The following is a 27,178-nucleotide window of genomic DNA, read 5'->3' as shown; positions in this document are numbered from 1 at the left end:
CACAAAGCCAAAACCGCAGGGACTGGAGGGTCATCAAGAGGAGAGAGCAATGAGTTCTCCAACACGCACCACCTCAAGGCGTGTCTAAGTGTGAGCCAACCTCTCCATGCTGAGATTTATCCAACCAACCATCTGTTCTACCCAACTGACAAGGTTTGCCTCTTCAAATCCTCTGTACCAGCACAGAACCATCAGCCCTCCAGGTGACACAAGCTCTCAACAGGAGGGCTGAAATGCAACACTATTTTGCTATTTTAAAGAGAAGTTTCACATGAACATTTCATTTATTAAAATAGTTTCTGTAAACTCTTTCAGAAGAATATACATTTTTCTTGCTTGGGTAACGTGTCAAGGCACCATAAGATGATGGTCTCTTTAAGAACACCTGTCTATTCATGTGTGAAAATTGTGTTAGGAAAGAAAAAAAAAAGATACACATAACACAGACACACACAAGAACCCGTTCATGATCTCAGCCACCAAGAAAACAGGGCTTGTTGTAGCAGAATGATTGACAGCTTTGGGGTGCTTCTCACTGTTGATGTCCCAAAAGAAAAGGGAGATGTACTGAATACTTGTCACTAAAAAAACAAAAACAAAAACAAAAACCCGGTGGAGCAGAGGAGGAGCACACGCCTCAGACCAAAAGTCCGAGAAAGCAGCTCGGGGCGCCTGTCCCCCGCTTTCCCTCGCGGTTCACTTCTTTTCCTCCTCTTCACTCAGGGTGGGATTCTCCTGCGGCGGGGACGCCAGCTTGTTCTGCAGGAGGGCGGCCAGCTTTTTGGAAGTCTTTTTGAGAAGCGCGCTCCCCGGGTGCGCACTGCTCACGTGCAGGTACAGGTCCTCCTGGGTGGGGCCCGTGTAGCCGCAATCCTCGCACACGTACAGCTTGTCCCGCCGCTGCTTGTAGGCGTACTGCTGCTGGACGCCGTGGATCTTCTTCAGGTGCGACTCCAGCGAGCACCGCTGCGTGAAGGCTTTGTAGCACACCTCACATTTGTAGGGGCGAATGCCTGCAAGGGTGCGGGGCAGACAGTCACCAGCCGCTCGGAGCCACTCCCACGCTTCCCTCCCGCGAAGCCATCAAAGTTTCCCATGACCAAGACCCCTTTTCCCCCCCTCCTTTTACGAGACAGTGTTTCTCTGCGAAGCCTTGACTGTCCTGGACTCGCTTTTTAGACCAGCTGGCCTCGAACTCAGAACTCACAGCGATCCGCCTGCCTCTGCCTCCCTGAGTGCTGGGATTAAAGACGAGCACGACCCGGCTCCAGGATCCTTGCCAATGTGAGGAGAGTGGGTCCAGAACCATCTACAAGAGTCCCGGCGTCGCCACGAACCTAACACACGTGGGCACCAACGAGGCAGAACCCACCACTTGACTCTGAGAGAAAGACTGATTTCTGTTCTTTTTTTATTTTTATTTTAATGTGTTGTCAGTTTTCCAGCAAACAGATTCTGAGACAAAAAGCCTAGGTAAGTTTACTGGCGAGGCCATCTCAGGAGCAAGGGATAGGTGATGAAGGAGAGATAGGGAAGGGAGGGAGCCAACAGGGTGGAAATGCCACCCCAGCCTCTGTGTGGCATCACCGAAGGAGGGGAGCCGCTCACTTTCACTGGCTAAGCACTTCCGGGCCAGGGTGGACAAAGGGCTGCCAGTGGGGGGCTCAGACCCAGAGGCCTGAGCCCAACCCCCAGAATTTACATCTACAAAGCCAGGCTGGGGCGTCCTGGCCTTCTGGTCCAAAAAAAATTCTCCATTTGATTAATGTTAAAACTCTGACCTTCAGAAGTCTAATATAACAATAGCATAGTGAGAAGGAAAGAAATCTGAGACCTTGCGAATTCGCTCAGAACTATGCTTGTTGTCAGGCTACGTGCAAATGAAATTCATTGACAGTGACTCATGCTCTTAATCCCAGCCCTGAGGCGAGGGTGAACAGACTGTGTGAGTTCAAGGCCAGCCTTCGCCTGGGCTACACCTGGGAAACCCTGTCTCCAGTTTCTAGGGATCAGGGTCAGGCGGATCCCTCAGCCTAACTCGTACGTTCTCGGCCAAGTGAGAACCCCTTCTCAGAAAAGAGGCTGTGGGAGGTTGGGGCACAAGGAGATGACTCAGTGGCTGACTGGTTAGCCACCAAGGCTGGCCATCTGGACACCAGAACGCACACAGTGGAAGGAGAGAAAGAACTGGCTCCCATAGATTGTCCTCTCATCTCCAAACTTGCATTCGGCAAGACAGACACACCCCTTATGTGCACTAAGTGAATGTTGAGAACATACATACATATGTAGAGAGAGAGGCGTGGTGTGGGGGAGAGGGGAGAGAGTGAGAGCACACCTGACGTCACTGGCTACCGTCTGCTCGCAATCACACATAAAGCACACACAAAGATGAGTCAGCGTGTTGTTTTGTTCAATGAAATGCTGTATGCAGTTAGAGTGTGGGGCTGCCTGGGCTACCCTACACAGAGAGATACCATTTAAATCTAAAATTAAGACCAAGTTTCAGAAGACCATGTCTGTTTTCCCAGCACTTGGGAGGTGGAGGCAGAAGGATCAGGAGTTCAAGGCTAATCTGAGTCATGTAGCTACTTAAAACAGGTCAACAATAAACAGACAAACAGATAGATAAACCCCCCCTACACACACACACACACACACACACACACACACACACACACAGGGTTTCTGTATGGCCTAGATTTGCTCTGTAGACCCACCTGCGGGGAGTGCAGGGATTACAGGCATGCCCCACCACGCCCTGCTTCAAGTAAATATATATTTTTTAAACCTAAAAAGGCCCCTCTCACCTCATACATGTCTCTTCCCCTAGTTCAGTCATCAAGTTTCTTGAGATTGTTCACAATTTGTAAAACATTATGAATACATTTGTATAGGTACATGTTACTAAATATGTTTTTAAAATGTATTTAGTTATTCTGCACATGGTCTGAACAGGGACTTCTCAAAGTTTTCTTAGGAGACTCTAGTCTGCAGCCGAGATTGAGTAAGCAAGTTTACACCAATTTTCTTTAGACCCGGCTGGAGCTGTGCCCAGTCTGAGAAAGGTACCTGGGCACTGTAGCAACAGTCCTCACCAGTCACCAGGAAGACTGTTTCAGACCAGTGCGGGGATGCTAGCACTTGGGACTTCGGAAGAAGCACAGCCACAGTCTGAGGTCAGCCTGGGCTACAGAGGGAGATGCTGTGCCAGATCTTGCTCTTCAGACCATGTCGGCTTCGAACTCACAGAGATACCTATGCCTCGTGAGTGCTAGGACTAAAGGCATGTACCTCACTTGGCTTTCATTGTGACCTTTTCAAGTGCTGGAGAGACAGCTCAGCAGCTAAGAGAATTGGCTGCTCATCCAGAGGGCCCAGGTTCTGTTGCCATCATCCATATCCACAGGAGATCTAATGCCTTCTCCTGGCCTCCAGGAGCACCAAGACCCGTGCTGTGTATTACACAGACAGATATGCAGACAGAACACCCATACTTACAAATAAATAATCTTTCCATATATGCATAAAATTTACTTTGCTTCTATTCACACCTAACACTATTGCCTACTTTATTTTTATTTACTTATTTTATTTATTTATTTATTTATTTTGCAGGGGCGATGGTTTGAAACTTACAGACTTTTTCTTTTCTTTAGCATGTCACAGTGTATCCCACAGTAGACCCTTTTGTCCACACACCTTTGTGTACAAGTGTTCGTTGCAATGGGTCACCTGTCTGGTTCAGGGCCTCTGGCTTCTGCCGCACCACCAATACTGGAACCTCATCGGGCCTCCTCTCAGAGATCCTGCTGCTGCCCTGTGTCACGGAGGTCCCGCAGCACCAAATCTGCAGGACCAGCCCTTCACATGCTCCAGCAGTTCATGAGATAGGTGTTGGGGTGGGCCCTGGATTTGGGCCTGAGAGGTAGCTACATTAGTCAGCTCTCCACACCCACACCACCAAGGAGGCTCAGCTGGCAAGGGGTAGGGCCAGCTCTCCCACTCTCATGCCCTTGGAGCGGCTCACCTCTGCCACCAGGGCCGGTTCTACTGTGCTGCCCAGAGGCACGGGGCGTGCGGGCAGCAAGGGGCCGAGTAGAGAGGGCATCTCTCCCACCACCCTACAAGAAAGGAGCAGCAGCCCTCCTGCACTCAGGCTCTTGGGGCCTTACCTGCACCCTCCGTCCCCACCTTCCTCTTCTCCAATAATCCACTTTCTACTCAGACCCCCCCCCCCAAAAAAAACCCTCGTTTCCACAGGAGAGAAAACAAGCAGTGTCTGTGAGTCGCTTATTTCACCCCACATGAGGGCTCCCAGTTCACCTTCCGGCAGATGGTGAACTTTCACTCTTTCTGGCTGGGTGACCCAGATGCACCCCAAGCACGTACACCCTGAGAAATGAGTGCTTCTGGACTCTGGCATGGAGCCTCCCCGGAGCCTGGCAGGCCACATTTGGCCTAGCGTGTGCAGGACCATATCCCTTTCCCCACGGTATTGAACACGTAGTCTGCACATATCTTCTATGGGCAGAGCACCTAGCAAGGCCTGAGAAGGCTAGAGGATTTCAGGGGCCTTGAATCACCTGAAAGGAAGGGGCTGACTCTGAGCTTTTTTTCTCAGAGGGTATAGTACAGGCACTGAGTGGTTTTGAGGCTGGGTGCTTCACGATGTAGACAGAGAAGGAGACAGACCATAAAACTCTAGTTACGACATTTCTGACTTACGAACCTGCTCCCTGCCCCGGTGTTCCCACTTCCTCTTCTGACTATAACTGCACTCCCGGCAGACAGATGTCTCTTCAAGAAAGCTCCTTCCTGGGCTCGAATAAGCTGCTCTCTCCTGGAGCTTCCTTCAAGGAAGGAGGTTGTCCACGCCTTCAAGGGAATGGAGGTGGACCCGGGTAAGGGGATCAATGCTGAGTCCCCAACCCCCTCCCCTAGTCAAAAGAATAGGTTGGGACCTGAAAGCGCCATCTGTCACCAGAGATAATTAACCTACTGACACTACCTGAGTTCCAAAGTCCAAGGCTCCTGAAAAGCCAGGCGCTGCACATCTGCCCCTCATTAACAGAGACCACACTCATCTGTCCACCACCCCTCCACAGCTCGGTCTCCTCACCCACAAAACGCACAGGTGAACTGACCCTCAGGATTCACTGAGCTATCACAGGACTTGGCAAACACTGGGAAGGGGGGTAGGACCTCGGCGTTCAGACTCCAGCACCACGGAAACACACCATGCAAGAATCAGCCGCCATATCCCTAAGTATTTAGAATTTGTCTTTCAACTACACTTTAAAAAAAAAAAATGTATTATGTAATTTACAACAACAGAAAAGGGTTTTTAAAGACTGTGGTCCCTAGGTAGCTGGCAGACTTCCTCAGCAAGTTGAGTTCTCTACCCTAAGCCCTTATTACTTAGTTCCTATATACAGAGATACAAATATAGATGTGTGTGTTTGTGTGTTCTTTTGGGGCGTTGTCAACAAAGACTTTTGAGTTTGTTCTTTTTTAATTTTTATTTTATGTGCATTAGTGTGAAGGTGTTAGATCCCTTGGAATTGAGGTTACAGACAGTTGTGAGCTGCCATGTGGGTGCTGGGAATTGAACCTGGGTCCTTTGGAAGAGCAGATAGTGCTCTTAACCACTGAGCCATCTCTCCAGCCCAGACCTGAGTTTTTATTTTTTGAGTTATTTAATCATAACACTAAGCTAAAGTTGTATCCCACATCTCCAGGTAAATTCCTCATTGCTGAAACTTTCTGTTTCCTTCCCTTCCTCTAGGTCAACTGCTCCTTTCCTGACTTTGAGCCAATTGTGAAATCCAAGAAGACACTTTGATAGTGGCCTTCTTGTAGGAGAAGTTGAGGGTAGCCTCCTAAGGAAAGCAGGTAGGCAATGCCCATAAATCCCAGAGTGCTCCCGCCTTTTGGCCTAGTAAGGTCACTTGTGGGAAGTTACGCTACAGGGAGACTCACACAGGTGAGCAAAGAATACACAAGAAATCCCTGGTGGCATTGTCAGAATTAAAGAAAACACGGGGGAAACCAACCTGAAAATGGAAGCAACTGCTTCTACCGGGGAACTGGAAAAAGACTGTGCCTCTCTGATGGCAATTTTGTCGCGATCCCGTGTTAAATGGACAATGAGGAAAAGGACTAAGGTATGCCCACTATGCAGACACCAAGCAAGGCCCAAGGTCTCCTTCCCAAGAGAACAGTTGCCTTAGAAGCTTCTGGGACACAAAAGAAAGAAAGGAAAGAAAGGAAAGAAAGGAAAGAAAGAAAGAAAGAAAGAAAGAAAGAAAGAAAGAAAGAGAGAGAGAGAAGAAAGAAAGAAAGAAAGAAAGAAAGAAAGAAAGAAAGAAAGAAGGAAGGAAGGAAGGAAGGAAGGAAGGAAGGAAGGAAAGAAAGAAAGAAAGAAAGAAAGAAAGAAAGAAAGAAAGAAAGAAAGAAAAGAAATGGCAAGTCGATTTCAAAAGTGAACTGGGGATGTAATGGAGGATTGCTTTTTAAAAACCTAATTTTCCATTGCCCCCATACAGACATGTTATTTTTGGGGTAACATATACATATGTACGTATGTATACACATACAATATATATGTTACAATATAAGTGAAACCATCAAGGAGGCAATTCCACAGGCCAACCGGGACTGCTGGGGCCTGGATTCCACTCTTCAGCTAGCAGCCCCTCCTTAACCTTCTGATCTGCATTTTTCCCAATCCAGTCAATCTTTCTCCTTAGGCCCCAAACAAAGACACCATTGTCCTCTCTGCCCAGGATTTGTTTGCCTTCTGGTCTCTCTCAGTATAGCCCTGATGGTAGATAAGGCAAGAGGGCTCCCTGTCCTGTGGGCAGCAGCCCCTCCCCAGCCCTCACCCACACTGGAATTCCTCAGGTTCTCTCTATGCAACTCAGGCCACAGGAAAGGCATGAGTCTCCTTTGCTTCAACCAGAGGTTCAAGGCCGACTTTCATTTTTTTCTGTAGCCCAGGCTGGCCTCAAACTCACTGTGTAGGATAACTCTGAGCTTTGACCGCCCAGTGATGGAACTAGGGGTTTGGGCCACCACACTGACTGAGTATGGCACCAGAGAGAAAACCCAGGGCTCTGCACTTCCTAAGCAAGGCCCTAACCAACTGAGCTGCATCCCAGTCCCCGTGAGTGGGTTTGTGTGTGCACCTGTGCTTGGGTCAGCCACACCTGGCTTCCACATGGGTTCTTGGGATCAAACTTGGGTTCTGTGCTTGCAGCACTTACTATTTGAGCCAGCTTTTTGACTTTTTTTTTTTTTAAGATTTATTTATCTTTAACCAGGCAAGGTGGTTACACAACTTAAATTGCTGCACTTTGGAGTTCGAGGCCAGGATGGTCTACATAGGGAGTTCTAGGTCAGCTAGAGTACCATGGTGAGACCCTGTCTCAAACCCCCCACAAAATGTATTTATTTTTATTTTCTGTGTATGAGCCTGCATGTATGTACATATACCATGTGAGTGCAGGGCCTGCAGAAGTCAGAAGAAGGCATCAAATCCCCTAGAGGGTTACGGATGATGGTGAGCTGCCATGTGGGTGCTGGTACCTGAACCCAGGTGCTCTTCAAGAAACACAAGTGCACAGGTGGACCTTCAGTTTTGGTAACCCTCCTGCCATAGCCTCTGTGTGCTGGGATTAGGGGCATGAGCCACCACACCTTGAGAAGTGTGTTATCATCTTCCCAGGCCCAGGCAACCCTCTCTCCGAAGCTGAGGATCCCACTGCTGCGCTTGGCCTTACCAACTGCGCATGGTCGCTGGCACTTGCTATAGCTTCTCATACCATCCGACAGCTTCCACCGCAGAGGCATTCACAGGAAAAGAAATACCTTTCAATAAATGCTGCATCTGAACAATGAGGTTGGCACCTCTGGGGCATCAGACGAGTGGCTGCGTGCGCCCAACAAATGCCAGGTGCTTCGGTCCCCCTCAAGCCACAGTGAGTGACGTGGGCGTAGACATAGGTGTGAAGGCCAGCTCGTGTGAGGTCGGTAATTTTAACTCAAACACTCAGATCTCTTTCCCAAAAACAAATCATTTCTGCCAGTAGGCAGCCATTCTTAGGAAGTAGCCTAGTTGGCCTAAGTCAAAAACAGCCAAACCCAAAGGAATGTCTGTAAAAGCAGACCCATGGTGTTTTCCTCGGGCTGTCAACTGAACATACATGTCTCAGTGCTCAGGGCTCCTCTCCATTTTGATGTAGCTGAGTCTGGCCTCTGTGAGCCTGTCCCTGACACTGGACTGGAGAACTGTCTCTGCAAGGTCCACAGAGGTAGTGTTGGCTCCCCACCCAGACCCACTTCCTGGGCTAATGCATACATAGGCCCCCGTGCACACAGGTGCTGGTAGCCAACAGCTCCTGGGTGTCCCCCTCTCCACGGATTGGGCACTAGCGATGGGCACAAACTTTCCCAGTGAGCGGGAGTGAAATGTCTTCTGATTGAAAAGGGTGTAGAATGGTTCCCCACAAACCTGTGGACAGGACAGCACTGAGGTACGTCCTTCAAGCCCCAAAGCCCTCTGGGATAGGGCTGAGGCTAGCACCTTTTCTCCTCCCCAGCTGCCCTCACTGCTTGACAAGTTCCTCCCCAAAGCTCTCTTCCAGAGATCATCTTAGTAAGGAGCTGATTTCTAGGGCGCAGGACCCCAGGCTGCTTAGAATGAAAACTGCCACTCATTTACTGATTGCTTTTGCTGTTGCTGTAATTCCAGTTTGTTTGGGTTTGTGCTCTTGTGGTGGGAAGGTTGTTTGTTGCTTGTCTAGAGTTAATTATGTAGCCCAGGCTGGCTTGGAAACTCATGGTGCTCCTGTCTTTACCTCCCCAGTGCTTACAGACATGACCACCACAACCAGCTACTCACACATTTTTAAAATGCTATGGAGTTCTTTCTTCTGCACCACTGGGTTAACCTAATCACACCCTTGCTCCCTAGCCTGGACGCACACACAAGTCAGAGATAGGGGCAGGGTCAGAGGACCCCGTGGTTGCTTTTTCTCTTGATGAAGTCATACCCAAAAAAGGATTCCTAATCTTTTCTTTCATCTGTCTGGATATTAATGTAAGACATTTCCAGGCCCTGGTTTCCCTGAATCTTTTTCAAGAAGTTTTTTTTTTGCAACTTGAGTCTCTCCTTAGATGCCTGCTGTAGTTGCTGGGGGTGAAAAGTTGCTGTCGGTGGTAAGGGAGAGGCAAAGATCAGCCTTGAGTGTCCACCCATCTTTGCTGAATTTATCTACACTGGTAACGGTCCTCTAACGGAGGCTCCTAGAATCCCAGGCAGGTTTCAAAATGCTAAGTAAGGCTTGGTCTCTTTGTACCCTATGCAAGTGTATCCCTCACCCAGCTGTCTGCAGTATTTGTGTTGAGTGTCTGTATCTTTGTTCCTGGCCTAAATACAGCACTTAGAATAGTCAGTGGCCAACCCTACAGTTCTCCCAAAGACAAAGACCAACTTCCCACTAAATTCTAGGATGGTGTTTTGGAGCCACTGAGGGGTTTCACAAACAAACACATCTGAGAACTCTTAAACATTTTCTGTGGTAATATGCCTACAGTAAAGAGCAGGGACAATCAGAGGTCTGACCAGCCCCTGGCACTACGGCCTGTCCAGATCAGTGTCTTCCTCATGTTTGTCACCAGCTAGGATGAATGTAAGCCCCCGCTTCTCTTTATGATCCAGTAATCTTTGGAGGCATACCTCCACTAGCTCGACAGTCTGGGTGTGGAAATAAGTTTCCATAGTGCTATTTGCTAGTTACTTGGAAAGCGAAAGTTAAGATTAAAATCCTAAAAATTTCTACCCACCAATTTCAATTATTACGGTGCTGACCAATAGAAATTAAGGGGCAAACTACTTTAGAATTTAGAAATTTCCAGAAGGAGCCAGGAATGGCGGCATGTACCTACAACTCCAGTTCTCAAGAGGCTAGCACTAAAGCAGGAGAATGCAGTGTTCAAGGCCAGCCTAGTCTAAAGGAGATCCTATCTCAAAACATAAATAAGTAAACAAACAAATACATAGACTCTTTTTTTAAAACAGGGTCTCACTATATTTCCCTGGCTGGCTTAGAATTCCATATGTAGACTAGGTTGTCCTAGAACTCAGAGATCCTCCTGTCCCCACCACCCTCCACCCCCGAGCTCTTCAAAATCTACTGTCTTAAACCACACCTAATTGCTGCTAGTCCCAAGGCAAGAGCTCAGCAGCCACACCAAGCCAATGGCTGTGGTCTAGACGCTGGAGGGCACGTGTCTCTCAAGCACCAGCCAGGGCTAGCTACTCTGTGAATTCAAGGCCAGTCTGAGCAAGTTAGTGAGACCCTGGTCAAAATACAAAGTTAAAACACAGCTGGATTTAGCTCAATGTTAAGAGCACTTGCCCAGTGTGTTCAAAGCCCCAGATTCAATTTCTAGCATGTATAAATTAGTTAATTAATCTATCTTTAGAGACTAAAGAAAAAAAAATCCTGTAGACAGATTCAAAGGGAGTACAGACCTCAATTTTATAGAGCTAAAAAAGTCATGTATTAATTAGAAACCATAATAGGGATTCCCTGCCCCTTAGAGAAAAAGGTTACCTAGAGAGGGTAATGGCCTGGAGGGCTAGAAATATTCTGTTATTTTTACTTGGTTTTAGCTGTATGCCTCTAGGTCTAGGCACTTGTAGTTTGTGCCTTTTTCTGGATATATAATTTCAGTGAAAAGTTCAGTTTAGAAAAGGTTTTTTTTTTTTTTTTTTTTTTTTTTTTAAAGGAAAGGGCTAGCCAAGCATGGTGGTCTACACCTTTAATCCCAGCACCCAGAGGGCAGAGGCAGGTGGATTTCTGGGTTCATAGCCAGCCTGCTCTATAAAGTGAATTCCAGGATAAACAGGGCTACACAGAGAAACCCTGTTTCGACCACCACCATCTTCTGTAGACCAGTCCACTTCATAATGTGGGAAACACTCTTGCTAGGTGAGGAAAGCAGCTCATGAAAAAGAGCTAAGAAAAAGCATAATAAGAACTAGGAAAGGAAATGGAATATAGGGATCCTAAGAAGGTCCCTGGGTGTGACTGAGAAGCTGGAAGCTGGGTCTGGAAGGACCTCCAGGTTATTTTTCCTCCACCAACACCCTGAGGGAACCCTAAGTTCTGAGAGACTGTAAGGGATGGGGACCCTGCACACAGGGCAAGGTTGCTGGGGAGGTGGACAGGGGGCAGGGCAGGACTAAGAGTTTAAGACAGGCCATGCTTAAACGGGATGGGATGGGAGGGGATAGAACAGGATGGTGTTGAAGGAGATCTGATGACAAGACCACATGGTGAGAGGCCTCATGTGAAAAGGAGGCATCTGCGTCTACCAGGAGTTACCGAGTTTTGAGCAGAGAAGTGGCATCCTTACAATTTTCCTCCAGGGCTTACAGGACCAAAGGTGTGGACTGAGCCTTAAGTAGAGAAGCCAGAGGCCAGAAGGCCAGATATGCCTAAGATAAAACTAATGAAGCTTATGACCAATCAGCAGGTTTGGGACTGAGGCAAAAGGTCATCCCTCAGCCTTGGGGAGGCTCAGATCCAAACTGCCTAAAGTGGAAAATGAGCTGAGCGGTGGAGCCTATGGGCAAGGCTTTAGAAAAAAGGTTGGGAAGTCAAGGAAGAAGCCCAAAGGAAGACGCACGTACCAGCAGGAGGCTCAGGTCAGCTGTTCTCCTGCCCATTTGGCTGTTGCGGGAGGACCATGAGCCCTGAGCCAGGCTTACTTCACAGGGTTAGCCAGGCACAGTGGTGCACGCCCGAACACCTTGCCCATGGGAGGCAGAGGAAGGAGGATAGAGAGTTGAAGGCCAGCCTGGGCCACGTGGCAAGGCCTTATCTCAAGAAAGCAAAAGCAAAACCAAACCAACAACAATTTAAAAAAAAACAAAGAGTCAAAAAAGAGGCACAAACTATGTGAAGCTGGCCTGAACGTCCCATTCTGCAGATGGCCTTACAGTTGAGATTCGCCGTGTCTGCCCCACTTGAACTTGTACCGCCCCCATCTCACAGGAGCAAAATGCGGCCCGCATGCCCCAGGTGACAAGGCTGGCAGGCGGCACGGTCAGGGTGAACCCGATCAACCCCAAACGCCTCATCCGGTGTCCCTGGCACCCGTCCAGGAAGCGGGTCCCGAACAGGAAGTGGGCAAAGCACGCAGGGGCAGCCTCACCTGTGTGTGTACGCACGTGCCTCTTCAGGTCGAAGGTGTCATTGAAGCCCTTGCCGCAGAAGGTGCACAGGTGCCTCTTCACCTGGTTGTGGCACTTGAGGTGGCGGTTGAGCATGCGCTGCAGGCGGAAGCTCTTGCCGCACAGGTCACAGTTGTGAATCACGGAGTCGCTGCACGTGCCGGTGGTAAACTAGGAGCGGGGAGAGAGAGGGTGCGTGAGATCGCAAGGGCTGCCGGGGGACCCGGACATCTTTCCTCTCTTAGGTGGGCTGCCGCTCCCTCAAAGGGGCAGGGGGGTTCGAGGCTGGGAAAGGTGTGAAGACACTGGTCCTGGGAAAGGTTTTTGCACCGCCCCTCCCTCCCTCCCTCCCTCCCTCCAGCAGACCTCTACACACTGGACTCTGCGCACTGCCTAGGAGCAGCCCTCTAACAAAACATGGGAACACCTGACTGACAAAAAAGACATTCCTTTAAGGGATGGGAGGGTTCCCCTGTGGTTAGAGCCCTAGCAGGCCCCTGGACTATGAGGAGGATGCTGAGGATGAAGGAAGGGGTCTGGGCCCTGCGGTCAATGGTTCCCAAAGACAGACACAGTCAACCCTTTTCCCAGTGCCTCTGAGTACTGGTCCAGACACCAAGAAACAGAAGTGGGGCTGGAGAGGCGGCTCAGTGAGTAAAGGCACCTGCTGCCAACCTGGATGGCCAACACTTGATGACCTTACTGTAATTCCTGACACCAACCTGCGGAAGCAGCCAGCCAACTCCCACAGTTGTCACATACCGTAGCACACCCACACACAACAGATAAACTGTAATTCAAATTTTAGAAAAGGAGTAGGGGAAGGGCGGAGATGATTTCTCTTCCCCTGAACCTGGGCAGGGCTCATGACTACTAGAGAGCAGAAATGATGTGTTAATTCTTCGACATGGAACGCCTAGTGGCCTCACTGTCTCCCTCCCATGAGCCAGACTCCATGTCTGAAGCTGAGGAAGCCCACGGAGCTCCTTACGGGGAGAGCCAGAGCCCCATGCTGGGGCACCGAGGTGCTAACTATGCATAGTGCCTCACTGGACCTTCCAGCCTGGTCCAGGCTCACCACCACCTACCCAAGAGGCCCGGGATGAAAACTGCCTAGCTGGGCTATGCCCCAGGGCCAGACACCCAACTTGTGCACAAATAAACTCATCTCTTAGGGAAGTAACTTGGCTCTGACTTTCTTATCAGTGAGATGACAACCGAATTCCAGCCTTCGAACTGTCCCCTACCTCCAACCTAAGGTTCTCTCTGCCACATCTGCTGTCTGTCTCTGTGGACAAGCACTGTGTAATGTGAAGCACCAGATCTGATGCACTCAAAGGCCACCAGATCAGACCCTGGAGATCAGCGGCTGTCACCCTTCCGAACGCTGCGACCCTATAAAACAGCTCACGTTGTGGCGACCCCCCCTAAGTAGAAAAGAATATTTTCCTTGCTACTTCATAACTGTAATTTTGCTACAGTTACAAATTTTAATGTAAATATCCGCTATGCGGATGGTCTTGGGTTAAATATCCGCTATGCAGATGGTCTTGGGTAACCCCCATGAAAGGGTGGGTGGACCCACAGAGGGGGGCCACAGGTTGACAGCAGCTGCTGTCGATGGTGAACAGCTCTCTCTGCCAAAAGTGAGACGCCCCAGGGCGGGAGGTGCAGCTCAGCACTGGGGTAATCACCTGTGGATGCAGGCCCCGTGCTCTAGCCCCAGAACTAACACAAACAAACAAGGATGTTAGTGGAGGGGAAAGCAGGAAGAGGAAAAAGAAATGAGGCGAGGCCCTAGTCCTTAGAGCTCAGTTCGCTCATTCTTCCGCACATGCAGGAGGCGGGTAGCAGGATCCCCAGATACGGACATATATACAGGTGCTCAGGCCACTGATATAAAACACCATGGCTTTGGGCCCTTTACCCATATCCCCTCATCCACATCTCCACGACCTAAACAGATGTCTACCATACCTGTACCAATGTAGGCTCTACGCGCCTAGCCGTTACACTGCACTATTTAAGGAATAAGGACAAGGGACAAGAAAAGACCTGTGAAGGTTCAGCACAGACACCATGCTCTTTTCACACAGGCTGGCCCCACGGGGTGTGGCAGCTGTGGAGACAGAGAGTTGCCTGTATTCACTCCGCTTCGTTACAAGAGGGCATTACACTTCATGCTTCTGAGGAGTTCCCGTGGACGCCTCCACTCAAGGCTTCGAGGACACACTGCTGTCTCCCACACCTCCGTGCCAAGGGCTGTACACGGTCAGCATGCAGGGCGGCTAGGAGCGAGTAGCAGGATGTCAGGATGGTTTCCCAGGCTGCTGCTTCTCCTAATTCATGCTCAGTGGCTCAGAGCTTCATTTGTCTGAATTAGCACTGGAGTGACTGACTGGCCCCGTGGCCAAAGCACAGCCACCAAAGTGGCTTTTCTCAATAAGTTGCCACAGTTGCTGGGATGGGAAGCGGGAGAGGGTTACAGAGAATGCAAGTCTCTCAGTCAAGCCGAGATGAGGGCAGAGACAAGAACACAGCAGGGAACATTCCAGAGCCGGTGATGGGAAATAACACCTATGTTTGGTTCACTGTGAGCTACCAGGGTCTGAGAAAGCAGACCCTGGAGTGCAGAGAGCAGTGTTTACCTTGGAGACCCAAAGGAAAGAGAAAGCTCTGGAAGACAAAGGAGAAAAGACTATATAACTGAGGCCACTGAGTACTCTAAGTTTCTGAGGGCAAAGGTTACATGAGAGAGTGTAAGGAACTGACAAGAATCAAGACAGAGGCAACTGAAGTCTGATGATGTGCTCCCTGAGGCCAGCCTAGTCTACATAGTGAGCTCCAGGCCAGTCAAGGCTACATAGTGAGACCCTGCCTCAAAGAGAGAGAGAAAGAGGGCTGAAGAGATGGCTCAGCAATCAAGAGCACTGGTTGCTCTTCCAGAGGACGAGCTCAGCATCCACATGGTAGCTGTGACCCCAGTCCCAGGGGTTCCAGTGCCTTCTTCTGACCTCCTTGAACACCAGGCACACACACGATGTATGTACATACATGCAGCAAAACATTCATACACATAAACCAAACAAATATGTTGTCCCTGTTGTTTTTTGAGACAGGGTTTCTCTAGGACTTTGTAAACCAGGCTGGCCTTGAATTCACAGGGATCCGCCTGCCTCTGCCTCCTGGAGTGCTAGGGTGGCAGGTGCGCACCACCTAAACAACTGGCAAAGCATCACAGCCAATGACTAGCTTCGGCCAGACTGCGTGACTTCTCAGGAGGGAAGGGTTTGCAGGCGCCATTTCCTGTGTAGTGCCTTAACATATGGTCTATAATAGCAATGGACTGGATCGTACCTGATGTACCATGCAGTTCAGCAAGGCAGCAAAGGTAAAAGACAGGGACAGCTGGCTGCAACCTCCAAGGAAAGCCAGCAAGAACTACCCAGACATTCCAAAGAAATGGAAAATGCTATCTATTTTTTTAGCTCCTAAACTTGGGGTTACTTGCACAAAAGAAACAGGATAACTAAAGCAGTGCCACTGGGCTGGAGAGATGGCTCAGCAGTTCTGTTTTTGCAGAGGCCCTTCCTTTGGTTCTCAGCGCCATGACAGGCGGCTCACAACCGCCACTGCAGCTCTGGGGAATCGGGTGCACGTGCACACTCCACCACACACACATAGCTGAAAATAAAGGGCTGGGAAGATGGTCCGGTTGTTAAGAGCACTGGCTGCTCCTCCAGAGAACCTGGGGTCAACTCCCAGCACCCACACGGTGGCTCACAACTGTTTTAACTCCAATTTCAGGGGATCCAAGGCCTTCTTCTGGCCTGTATAGGTGTCAGGCCACTCACATGGTACACAGCCACCCATGCAGGCAAAACACCTGTAATTCCAGCACTTGGGAGGCAGAGACGGGTGGATCTCTGAGTTAGAGGCCAGCCTGCCTGGTCCACAAAGGAGTCCAGGACATCCAAGGCTACACAAAGAAACCCTGTCTTAGAAAAAAAAAACATAAAAGAAAAATCCATACACATAAAACAAATGCATCTTTAAAATGAATGAATAAATAAGATAAAGTTCTAAAACTCAGCAACAAATAGACTCTTTCCAGCATATCAGTACTTTCATGTTGTTTGCATTTTTTTTTCTTTGTTAATTTTGGAACTGAAGGTAGAACTCAGAACCTTTGCACATTAAGAACACACACTCGGGCTGGAGAGATGGCTCAGATGGCTCGCTGTTCTTTCAAAGGTCCTGAGTTCAATTCCCAGCAACCACATGGTAGCTCATAACCATCTATAGTAAGATCTGGTGTACAGGCAAAATGTTGTATAAATAATAAATAAATCTTAAAAAACAAAAAATAAAAAAAAAAAGAAAAAAGAAAAAAAGAATTTAAAAAAAAAAAAAAAAAGAACAGACACTTCTGCCAGGCATGGTGGTGCATACCTTTAATCCTGGCAGCCCAGAGGCAAGGGCTAGTAGATCTGTGAGTTCAAGGCTAGCCTGATCTACAGAGGGAGTTCCACGACAGCCAAGGCTACATACACACACACACACACACACACACACACACACACAGAACCCATATCTCAACCAGGCTCAGTGGCGCATGGCTATAATCCCAGCACTCTCTAGGAGGCAGAGGCAGGCAGATCACTGTGAGTTTGAGGCCAGCCTGGTCTACAAAGTGAGTCCAGGACAATCAAGACTACACAGAGAAACCCTGTCTAGAAAAAACAAACAAACAAAAAACCCACAACTGTCTTGAAAAAAACAACAACAAACCCACTCTGACCAGGATGTGCACCCCCAGCCCTGATCTTCAGGATCCCCTCTCCCAGGATGGGCTGTGTACCACAGAAGACATGACCAGTTCCCGGACCATTCTCCCCCCCTAGGTTGTGTGTCTGCTGCCTGGCCATCTCTGTTATGCTCACACAGGTACACAACATTCTCTCTCCTCAGTCTTCAAAACAGACGTATCCAGTCTGGGTTTTTCACTTGGTTCTACAAGCAATGTACCAGAGTTACATCATGAACCAAAACTTAGACCAAAATTACACCTTAACCGTGCTAATTATGAATGACTGTGCTGGGCTGGGAGGTTAGCTCAGTAAGAGAACCCTTGCTTTACTAGCATGGAGACTTAGCATTAGATCCTCAGAGCTCCTCCAAACGGCAGATGCCATGGTCTACGCCCGAATCCCAGAGCTGGGACACAGAAGGATTCCTAGGGTAAGTGGTCTAGCCTACCAGTGACCCTCCCCCGCCTCACACAGCAGGGAGAGACCCTGTATCAAAAAGGTAGACTGTTTCACAATATGACCTCTGGGGCTGGTTCCCTGTGGCCACCACAAGTCCCACATACATGAACACGCTTGCACCACCCCACACATGCATAATAAACAAATGATCATAGTGCACAGACAGGCAAGAAATGCCAAGACTGAAAAAACACTTAGCTCTGACTATCTGTGTGATATGAAATATCAATTAATATCCCGTATCATGCACACATTTAATTAACGCTAGCAACAGGGAGGCAGAGGCAGGGGGAGTTCTGAGTTCAAGGCCAACCTGGACTACAGAGTGAGTTCCAGGTCAGTCAGGGCTACACAGAGAAATGCTGTCTTGGAAAAAAAAAAAAAAAATCCCTGGTCACAATTTCTCCACACGTAAACATACTAAATGGTAGCCAGTCTCTTCAGTAATGTGAGAAACTAGGAGCAGAGGCAGTTTTCCGACTTTCTAAATTCAACACAACTTGGGCTGGGCTTCACTTCCCCCAATCTGAGAATGCAAGCAAGTAATTTAATTTCTCTAAGCCTTAATTTCATCAGCCATAAAACAGGAATAATGGTATCTGCCTCCCGGGAGTAAATTAAAGAATTAAAGGGAAGAAAGCTACTTATTTCAAACAAAAGCAAAAGTAAGTCTTATTACAGTTAGGACAGTTCCAGATTTCTATAATGCTGAAACAAAGGCAACTGAGGGCAGGCAAGATGGCTCAAAGGTTAGGAATCTCCTCGGGCCAAGCCTGAGGATCTCTCCCTGGAGTCCATTCGGTGCATGATGGCAGGAGAAAACCAACTCAGGCAAGATGTTTACTGACAAGCGCCCCAACACACACACACACAGACACACAGACACACACAGACACATACACACGTTAACCATGGCAAGAAAACATGCACATACAAAGATAATTGGTCAAAATTCCTTGTTCTGAAATTTGTTTTTGAATTTTACTCTCTCTGATAGGAAACGGGAATGCGGGCCACAGTGAGCCATAAACCCTTCTAACAGAATTCTGCTAATCAATCAAAAAGCTGTGGCTACCAGCCCACTCTCCTGCCTGCCCCAGAGAGAACCTAACTCCAGCGATGTGGATGGAAACACAGACTCTATTCTTCTCAGCGTCAATATCATTTGATTTTGTTTGTTTGTTTGTTGAGACAGGGTTTCTCTGTAGCCCTTGGCTGTCCTGGAGCTGGCTATGTAGACCAGGCTGGCATCTGCCTCCCAGTTGCTGGGAGTAAAGGCATGCACCACTATCTACCAGCAGTATCATTTTTCTTTTTTTAGAGGAATAAGTCTTTTTAAGATTTATTTATTTATTTATACGACATTCTGCCTGTACACCAGATCTCACTATAGATGGTTATGAGCCACCATGTGGTTGCTGGGAATCGAACTCAGGACCTTGGAAAGAACAGCGAGTGTTCTTAACCTCTGAGCCATCCATCTCTCCAGCCCCCAAGCGTATCACTTTTTTAAAATACTTAAGTTATTTAAAAAACCTGTTTAGATTTATTTTTAATCTATGAATGTTTTGCCCACATGTATGTGTGCCTGGTACTCTTGAAGAGTATGAAAAAGGGCACTGCATCCCCTGGAACTGGAGTCATGGAAGGGAAGGAGTCACTTGATGGATGCTAGGAACTGAACCTGGGTCCTCTGTAAAAGCAAACACGTGCTCTCAACGACTGAGGCCTCTCTCCGGCCCCCGGCCTGTATCTGTGCATTTAACTGCTGATTCAGTCTTCCAGGAGGGAGATTCGCACCAGCTTCTGGAAATGCTCCCTCGCCTCACCTTAATCTGAAACCCACTTTGCCAGGGCTTATTAGTGAAGCAGAGCAACTACTACCGAGGCTGGGAAATGACATCAAATGGAAACTAATTCAGAGCAAGATAAATGGATGTGCGATTTGCCAAGCCTAGGACCTGCCTCGTCTCTGCTCTCGGTCCTGGTCTCTGTAGGATCTCAGCTTTCATTTCATGAAATACACCAGATTCTAGTGGAGTTCTAAAAAGTGAGCCTCACTGGCCAGAAACAAAACAAAACAAAACAAAACAAAAACTGTCAGCCCACAAAAAAAGCAATCATTGTGTCAGGACTAATGGGGGTGTCAGCAGCATCCAGGGAGACAAGGGCCTGAACTGGCTGACACCAGCCTCCCAGCTGTCTAAGATCGCTGCCTGCCAAACTTCTAAAGGAAAACTCACCCAGAAGTAAACAGCCCCTTATGTTCCTGGGATGCTTCCAGCAGACATTAATCTATCCCACTAAACCAATGCTTCTGGATCAGCAGGAGAATCCCAAGCCCACAGTTACTTTCTGGTGGCCATTTGGACGGTATTCCACTGTCATGTGTGTCAATTATATCCAACTGCTCAAAACATGCTAAGTACATTTCACCCAGGCCCTCGGAACTCCTGAGCCCTAAGGCTCTTCAGCTTCTGCAGGTGACAGAGGGAGCACCTCCTGAAGGAAGAGATGACGAAGGCAGGCTTCCTTAGCCAGACGTGGGGCTAGAGAGACGGCTCAGCAGTTAAGAGCACTTACTCTTCTTACGGAAACCCAAGGTTCAGTTCCTACAGCTACAGCTGCCTCTAAGGCCAGTTCCAGGCCATGCAATGTCCTCTCCTGGCCTCTGTGGCCAGCTGCACAGACACAGTCCACAAAAACTCACACAGGCACACACGTGCACATAAACAGAAATAAGTAAATAAGCCAAAAGAAACCAAGACTCACAGGGCGTTGCTAGCTCATGCCTTTAATCCCAAGGTTCAGGAGCAGTGGCAGGTGGATCTCTGTGAGTTCAAGGCCAGCCTGGTCTACAGAACAAGTTCTAGGACAGCCAATGCTACACGGAGAAACCCTGTTTCAAAAAAATCAAAACCAAAACAAAAAAAATTAATAATTAACATGAAAAAACCTTTATGAAGCCCAGTACCATGCACTATGAATACTCTCATCAATGAAGAGACAGAGAGAGGGAGAAACAGAGAGAGAGAGGGAGCGACAGAGCTCATGCCAACAAGATGGCTCAGCCGGTAAAGGAGCCTGCTGCCAAACCTAAGTTCAATCTCAGGTCCCATGTAACAGAAGGAAAGAACTATCTCTCAGAATGTGTACCATGGCGCACACACGTGTATGCACAGTAAAAATATTGATTCAAAACGATTTTTACCTTTTTTTGGTTCTTCAAGATAGGGTTTCTCTGTGTAGCCTTTGCTGTCCTTGAACTCACAGAGATACGCCTACCTCTGCCTCCCAGAGTGCAAGGTGAGACACTGCCCCCAGCTTCAAAAATTTTTTAAAGAAGCAGCTAATTAGGATCACCAAAGAATTGGTCAGTCAATTGATAGTCTTTATTCATAAAGAAAACCAAGACTCCTTATTGTTGGGTTTTCTTTGTTTTGGGGTTGTCTTTTTTTTTTTTTCCCCCTTCTAGACAGGATTTACTATGTAGCCCTGGTTGCCCTGGAACTCCCTCGGTAGACTGGGCTGGGCTCAAATCCACAGAGATCTGCATGCCTCAGCCTCCAAAGTGAGGGGATTAAAGGTGTGCACCACACCACCTAACTATCAGAGTTGTGAGGTTACAAAGCCCTGGCGTGCTATCAACTACTGCCCTCAGCCTCCTGGGTGCTGGGGTTTTATGTGTGCACAATCACATTAATCACAAATCAATCATTCTTCTTGCTTTCCTAGTAAATTATCCCATGACACCAAACAGAATGTGAGGGAAAAACTGTCTCTACAGAAAAATCTATCTCCAGGGGTATTGGAGTGTGATTCAATGAGAAAATATGTGATTAGCATGAGCAAGGCCTCAAGGCCACTGGGGTGTGTGTGTGGGGGGGGGAAGAATGGAATAAAAGCCTAAATCCAGTCAGCTACAATTAACAGACGAACAGAACGAGACTATCACTGTTTTACAATACCAAAATGTTTCTGCCCCAAGCATCAACACCTCTTACCATCAGAGTGGCAAGCATGCACTGCCTCCTTCTAGGACACCCCCCACACACACACACACACACTGTGACTGACCAAGCATCCAGAGCAGTGCTGTCCCACCGGCTTTGGATGACAGGACATCTACCCAAACTGGCCAATTCAGCAGCACTAAGGACTTTTGCTTTTAATCCTATGCAACTTAAAAAGCTACCTATGATAAGGACTACCTTGCTGGATGTTGAGGCCTTAGCCCTAAAACACCTTTGAAACTCACACAGAGATCACAGAGATTGAAAAATGCCCAAGGTGACTCACTGAGCAAAATCCAGACCATGGGGACCTCTACCAAGCAAATGACCCATTGCTCCAACAATTAACTTGCAAGTACATAAAAAGGAGGAAGGGAAAATGTGTAAATTAAAAGCACCTAAAAGCCATGCCAAATGTCAATCAGAGTGTGTGGACATTGCATGGACCCAATTAAACAGACTGGAGAGTAGGCATTTACAAGCCATTTAACAATGTGAACACATAATTCAAGGGTGTGATTGGGGCACATTTGGAGCTACTTATAATTGACATACATTCAGCCATTGCATAATGATGGATCCATTCCGAGAAAGGCCCTGTTAGGCAACTTTACCATTGCATGGACATCACAGAGTGTATTTACACAAGCTGAGCTGGCTAAGTCGTCACCCAGCACTATAACCTTACAGGATCACAGCTTTAGGTACAGCCTGTAGTTACATGGACATGACTGTCGTATATCTGAAAATTGCTCCAAAGTCTTAAGTGGGAAGGTGAGGGATAGGAGCCAGTAAGGGATGGCCTGGGCCGGACAGATATCTGCTATTTTGTCTTTGAAACTCTTCATAATTAAAACTGATAGGAAAAAGAGATGCACATTTGACACATGCTGATACCACACATTAGCAAGCTGGGTGAAGGGTGGACTTCTCATTTTCTTAATTGAGACAAGGCCTCACTGTGTAGTCCTGGCTGGGAAACTGGATATGTCGACCAAGCCGCCTTTGAACTCAAAAAACTCCTCCTGCCTCTGCCTCCAGTGCTGGGATCAAAGGCATGAGCCACCAAGCCTGGATGTACTTCTGAAGAGTTCGAAGGGGACGGGGAGGCCAAAGGAAGAGAGAACAGATTAGGAAGGGGTAGAACAGAAATTCCACCAGTCCCAGGTTGCACCTGAGTCCTGCCAGCCATAGTGAGTCAACTCACAAAGTTCTCTCTAGTTTTTTGTCCTGCGACAGACTAAGAGTCAGAGGACACCACCTGCCTTTCCACCATTTGTCTAGTGCAGTTAGAGAGGTACAAAGGAGGACCTTGTCTGGACCAGATGTATGCATCTCCTCACCTTGTGTTTTTAAATCATAGAACCCTCGGCGTTAAAGAGATCACGTCAGAACCTGCCCCAAGGCACACAGTGGAAGGTCAGGGAGGCGGAGATGAACCACATCTCCCCAACCTGCCTCCAAGCTTTCTTCCTAGACTCACTCACCCAGTCAACACAGCAGGCTGTCAAACCCCAGGTCTCTGCCGCAGGACAGACTACACAATAACAAAACCTTCAGCACGGGGCTGTCAGCTGACTTCCTGTTGGGTAGTTTGTGCATACCCAAGGGTGCAAAGGGTTCCCACTTCAGGCAAGACAATCCCAGCCCAGTCTTCCCTCCTCAGAAGCCTCCAAAGCTGCTCTTCTGCCCTCAGGGGAACAGTCTTCTTGGTTTGGCCCTTGGATCCCCACTCATCCTGTCACGCCTATGCTATCAACTCCATCCCTGATTCTAACCCGTGCATTTCCTATCCTTTGCTCACCAGAACACTGATTCCTTTCCTTACCCAAGCTCAAGGCTCAGCCCACACCACCCCGAGACCAGTCACCCCCATTTCCACAGCCATAGCAAGAACCCTGGCCCTCTCAAATTAGTCCACATAGCAGCGACAACGCACAGTGAGCAAGCGCCAAGCTCATTTATCCTCACACGGTACTAGGTGGCGATCATGAATGTCTTTATTTTACAGATAAGGAAACAGGCCCAGAATAAAGAACTGCTCAAGGTTCCAAGTTCCTAAGCACTTAACAAATGCCACCACTGCTAGAATGTTCTGGAACGTGTTCGGGGTGTTTTTAATAGGGCTGCCTTGCACACAGCAGACACAATGCATGCTTGCTGGGTGTTTTCTTTGTTCTCCTCTGTGTAGGGCACAGGCTCAAGCCTGCTCTTTATTTGGTCCTCCAAGCCCACCGCCCAGTTCATCTTCAGGTTTTAAAACTAAGTCATTCAAGTGGGACACAAGGCTGGGGCTGCCACTCCGAGATCCAAGATCACGGAAGGTGAAATGACGAGTTCCAGGGCAAAAACGACTCCCTGCCATGGACATCACCCTTGAATGGCTTTCTTCCTCTTCAGTCAAAAATACTAAAGCTTGTTTGGTTTCTGATAGAGGGTTACTCCGTGTGGCCCCTTCTGGCTTGGAACTGCACCATGTAGAGCAGGCTGGGCTGTAACTCACAGAGACCCAACTGTCTCTGCCTCCTGGGTGTTGGGACTAAAGGGGGGGAGGGTCCCCCAGGCTAAGGAACTAATTCTTAGAGGAAATTCTTTTGAGTTCTGTAGGCCTCATAAAGTTGACACACAATGTGCTAAGAAGTGGCAATTTGATCAGCCATTTTAAAACTGCCAGTACCAGGGCTGGTATTTCCAGAGGCCTTGGCCATCCTAATACCAAGATACCTCCAACGTTAGCCTAGAGCGGAAGAGTAGGACCCTGAGTGCCTCCAGTGGATAGCGGGAAAGTGTGGGGCGCAGGCTGCTTGTTAACGGTCTGCGAAAATGCCCCAACCCCTCCCCCACCTCAGAGGCACCTTATCTTGGAAATGACTGGTTTATTGACTCCCTTAATCCAACACTTGTGTGTGCCCAAGGCCAAAAAGGGATCTTCCAAAATCTTCCGAGGCTGGCTTTCTCTCCTCACCAAGTTGGGGTGGAGGAGGGGCGAACGAACTGCTGTCCCTTCCAAAACAACCTTACAATTGTCTCTCCAGCCTGGCGATAAATATGCAAGTGGAGCGCTTTGTAGAATTTCCCAAAGGGCAAGAGCTATCCGCTTCAGGAAAACTTTTCCCTCCTCCTTAACCCCGCCTGGCCCAGAATCCTCCCATCCTACTCACTTTAAATCTCAGCACGCTCGGTGAAGTATATACCCCCTCGGGGTCCGTCCCCCCCCACCCCCTCCACAGCTCTCATCCTAAGGAGTCTTTCCGGTGCTCTAGCCTCAAATCCTAATTCAGAACCAAATGCGCCTGGGCCCACCCCTGGGGAAAGGAACCGTTGCTTTCTTTATCCCTCCCACCCCACACCTAGCTGGGTTCATCTCGCCTCCCCGCGTCAGTCCGGACCCAGGGTAGCCGATACCCTGGGCGCCCCACAACTAGGGCCTACTTTATATAAGGTGACACTACAGCCGGCCGGGCTAGGACCTGGGGTTTATGCATAAAACATGTCGCCTCCCCTCCCCCTCTGGCTGGCTGTGAGTCAGCGGGGCAGGATTCCTTAATCCTGGGGGTAGCGGATACCTTTGAACAGGTGGTCATGGAAGTTCTACCCAACAAAGCGCTGATGGCCATCCAGATAAGATGTTGCCTACAAGTCTATAGCTTTTGAGGGGCACAAACATTCCAATCCACTAGGGTAGGAACGCTTAAAAAAAATCTGCAGGTGAGCCCTTTTATCTTTTACCCACTAATTTAATTCTTGCAGATTTTATAGAAAAGGAAAATCTGAAGTGCCCTACACAACAAGCTTCCTGTCCAAGGCTCCCTCGAGGCACTGGGAAGAGCGGTGACTGCGGGGCCCATTGTGTCCGAAGACACAAAAAGCAAAGCAAACTCTCCGGACCTCTAGGTGCCGAGTACTGCGTCCCACAAGGCATTACGTCTAAGAGTCCTTCTCGACCCGAAATCTCGGGCCCTCTAGTGAACAGTCTGGCCTTGGACACAGGTGGACAGCCGAACCGGGTCGCTGGGCTCGATCTTCAGTCGTTCCCGAAGCCACTAGCGGCCTCAGACAGGGCCACCACCCTGAGGGCTGGGTCCGCTAAGATGCTGGCGGCCCGGGCGCCGTGGTGCACCGGACAGGTCGCGCGGAGCCCGGCTGCCGCCCAGGGGCAGGTGCAGAAGCGGCGGGCCAGCGTGCGGCGCCGGGGCTCCGCGCGCGGGCGGGCGGGCGCGGCAGGGAGGGGCGCCGGGGCTCCGCAGCCCGACGCCAGGGCGTGGTGCAGGTGGCGGCGGGGGCAGAGGCGACACCCTACCTTGATTTTTGACCTGGCAACCGGGCGCTGCGCCGCTGCCAGGTGTCCACCGGGGCCCTCGGCGTCGGCAAGCTCTGGAGTTTCGGGTTCCGGCGCGCGCGGGGACGAGCTGCTCTCGGCCCCTCCGGGCTCCCCGGCGCTGCTGCTGCCGCCGCTGCTGCTGCCGCCGTCGCTGCGGCAGTCTTCGGGGGGGTCGCGGAGCAGGCAGCCCAGGCTCACTGCGGAGGGAGGGGGCCGCGCCCGGCACTCAGCCACACGCGGCGTCACGCCCGGGCGCCCACGGCAGTTTGACCTGCGGGCGGTGCCGCCGCCCCGCCCCGGACCCGGGCACCTCGCCAAGTGGGCGACGTCCCGAAGGCAGACGAGTCGGCCCGGCCATCGGCCCCTCCAGCTAACCCGGGGTGTCGGGAGAACGGTCCTCAGGCCAACCTCTGCGCCCACGAAGCGCCGGGGTCCTCGCTCGGCGGAGCACCCCGCGCGCCAAGTTTCCTCTCGCGCCCGCGGAGGCGGGTATGCCCTCGCCTCGCCTCGCTCCGGAGGGTTAGCGGACCTTCCCGCGAGGCGTAAGAGGACGCGGGGGGCAAGGGAACCCCGGTTCCTCCCACCCCCGCCCAGGGCCACCTCGGCCCGCGCTGCAGCCAACGGTCCCGCCGCCAGGCAATTAGCCTTGTCCAGGGAGAGCACCGGGCGCCCCAGGTTTCCCAGCCTGGATTCTTGGCCCCCCTCCCGCAAGATACCTGTGACCCCGGCCGTGAGGGGCCGGGGTGGGGCCGGCTGCCCCAGTCCCGAGCGGCAGGGCCGCGCTCACCCCGCCCCCACCCGGGAGCCCCGCGCCCAGGCCCGGCCCCCGCGCTCCTCACCTGGGATGTAAGTGTCTGCCCTTTTGTCATCCGGGAGCTCATCCCAGCTGCGGACCGAGACTCCCGGGCTCCTCCTCTTCACCAGGAAGACTTTGGGCATGGTGGGGTCCCCTCTCTGACCGCGGCCCCCTCCTCCCGGCTGCTCCCCGCTAGCAGCGGCGGTGGCGCCTGGTTCCCGGCGCCCGGAGCCCACCTTCCCGCCTAGCCGGCCCTCTTCCTGCACCCCCCGCCGCGCTGCCCGGGCCTCTCCCCCTCTCTCCGAGTGGCTCGCAGCCTCCGGGCTCGGCGACACCTATGCCTTAAATCGCGCGTGAGACCACGCCGGGGAAAAAGTTTCATAAGGTGGAATAGAAAAGGCACCAGGAAACTTGGGAGTGAGCATGCGCCCTGCAACATAACGGTGTCAACAAGCTCGCTACCTGTCCGACCGGTTCCGGCGGCCGGGGCTGCCTGATCCAGCCCTTCCTTAGGCATGAATGTTTGCAAAA

General features: G+C 50.0%; 1 protein-coding gene across 1 annotated transcript; it reads right to left on the bottom strand.

The window, feature by feature from the left end:
• Nucleotides 1–265: 265 nt before the first annotated feature.
• On the bottom strand, nucleotides 266–26,963 carry Ovol2 (ovo like zinc finger 2). Its single transcript, XM_055602645.1, has 4 exons — nucleotides 26,691–26,963; nucleotides 25,831–26,048; nucleotides 12,229–12,418; nucleotides 266–1,013 (listed from the first exon to the last, which is right to left on the bottom strand). The coding sequence occupies exons 1-4, from the start codon at nucleotides 26,788–26,790 to the stop codon at nucleotides 697–699; spliced, it is 825 nt and encodes a 274-aa protein (XP_055458620.1). The 5' UTR covers nucleotides 26,791–26,963; the 3' UTR covers nucleotides 266–696.
• Nucleotides 26,964–27,178: the final 215 nt, after the last annotated feature.

The sequence above is a fragment of the Psammomys obesus genome, unplaced genomic scaffold, assembly GCF_907164565.1.
Source record: "Psammomys obesus unplaced genomic scaffold, mPsaObe1.curated_primary_1811, whole genome shotgun sequence".
In the NCBI taxonomy this organism is placed as follows: Eukaryota; Metazoa; Chordata; class Mammalia; order Rodentia; family Muridae; genus Psammomys; species Psammomys obesus.
The sequence above is the reverse complement of the archived record's forward strand: the minus strand, read 5'-3'. Positions and strand labels throughout refer to the sequence as shown.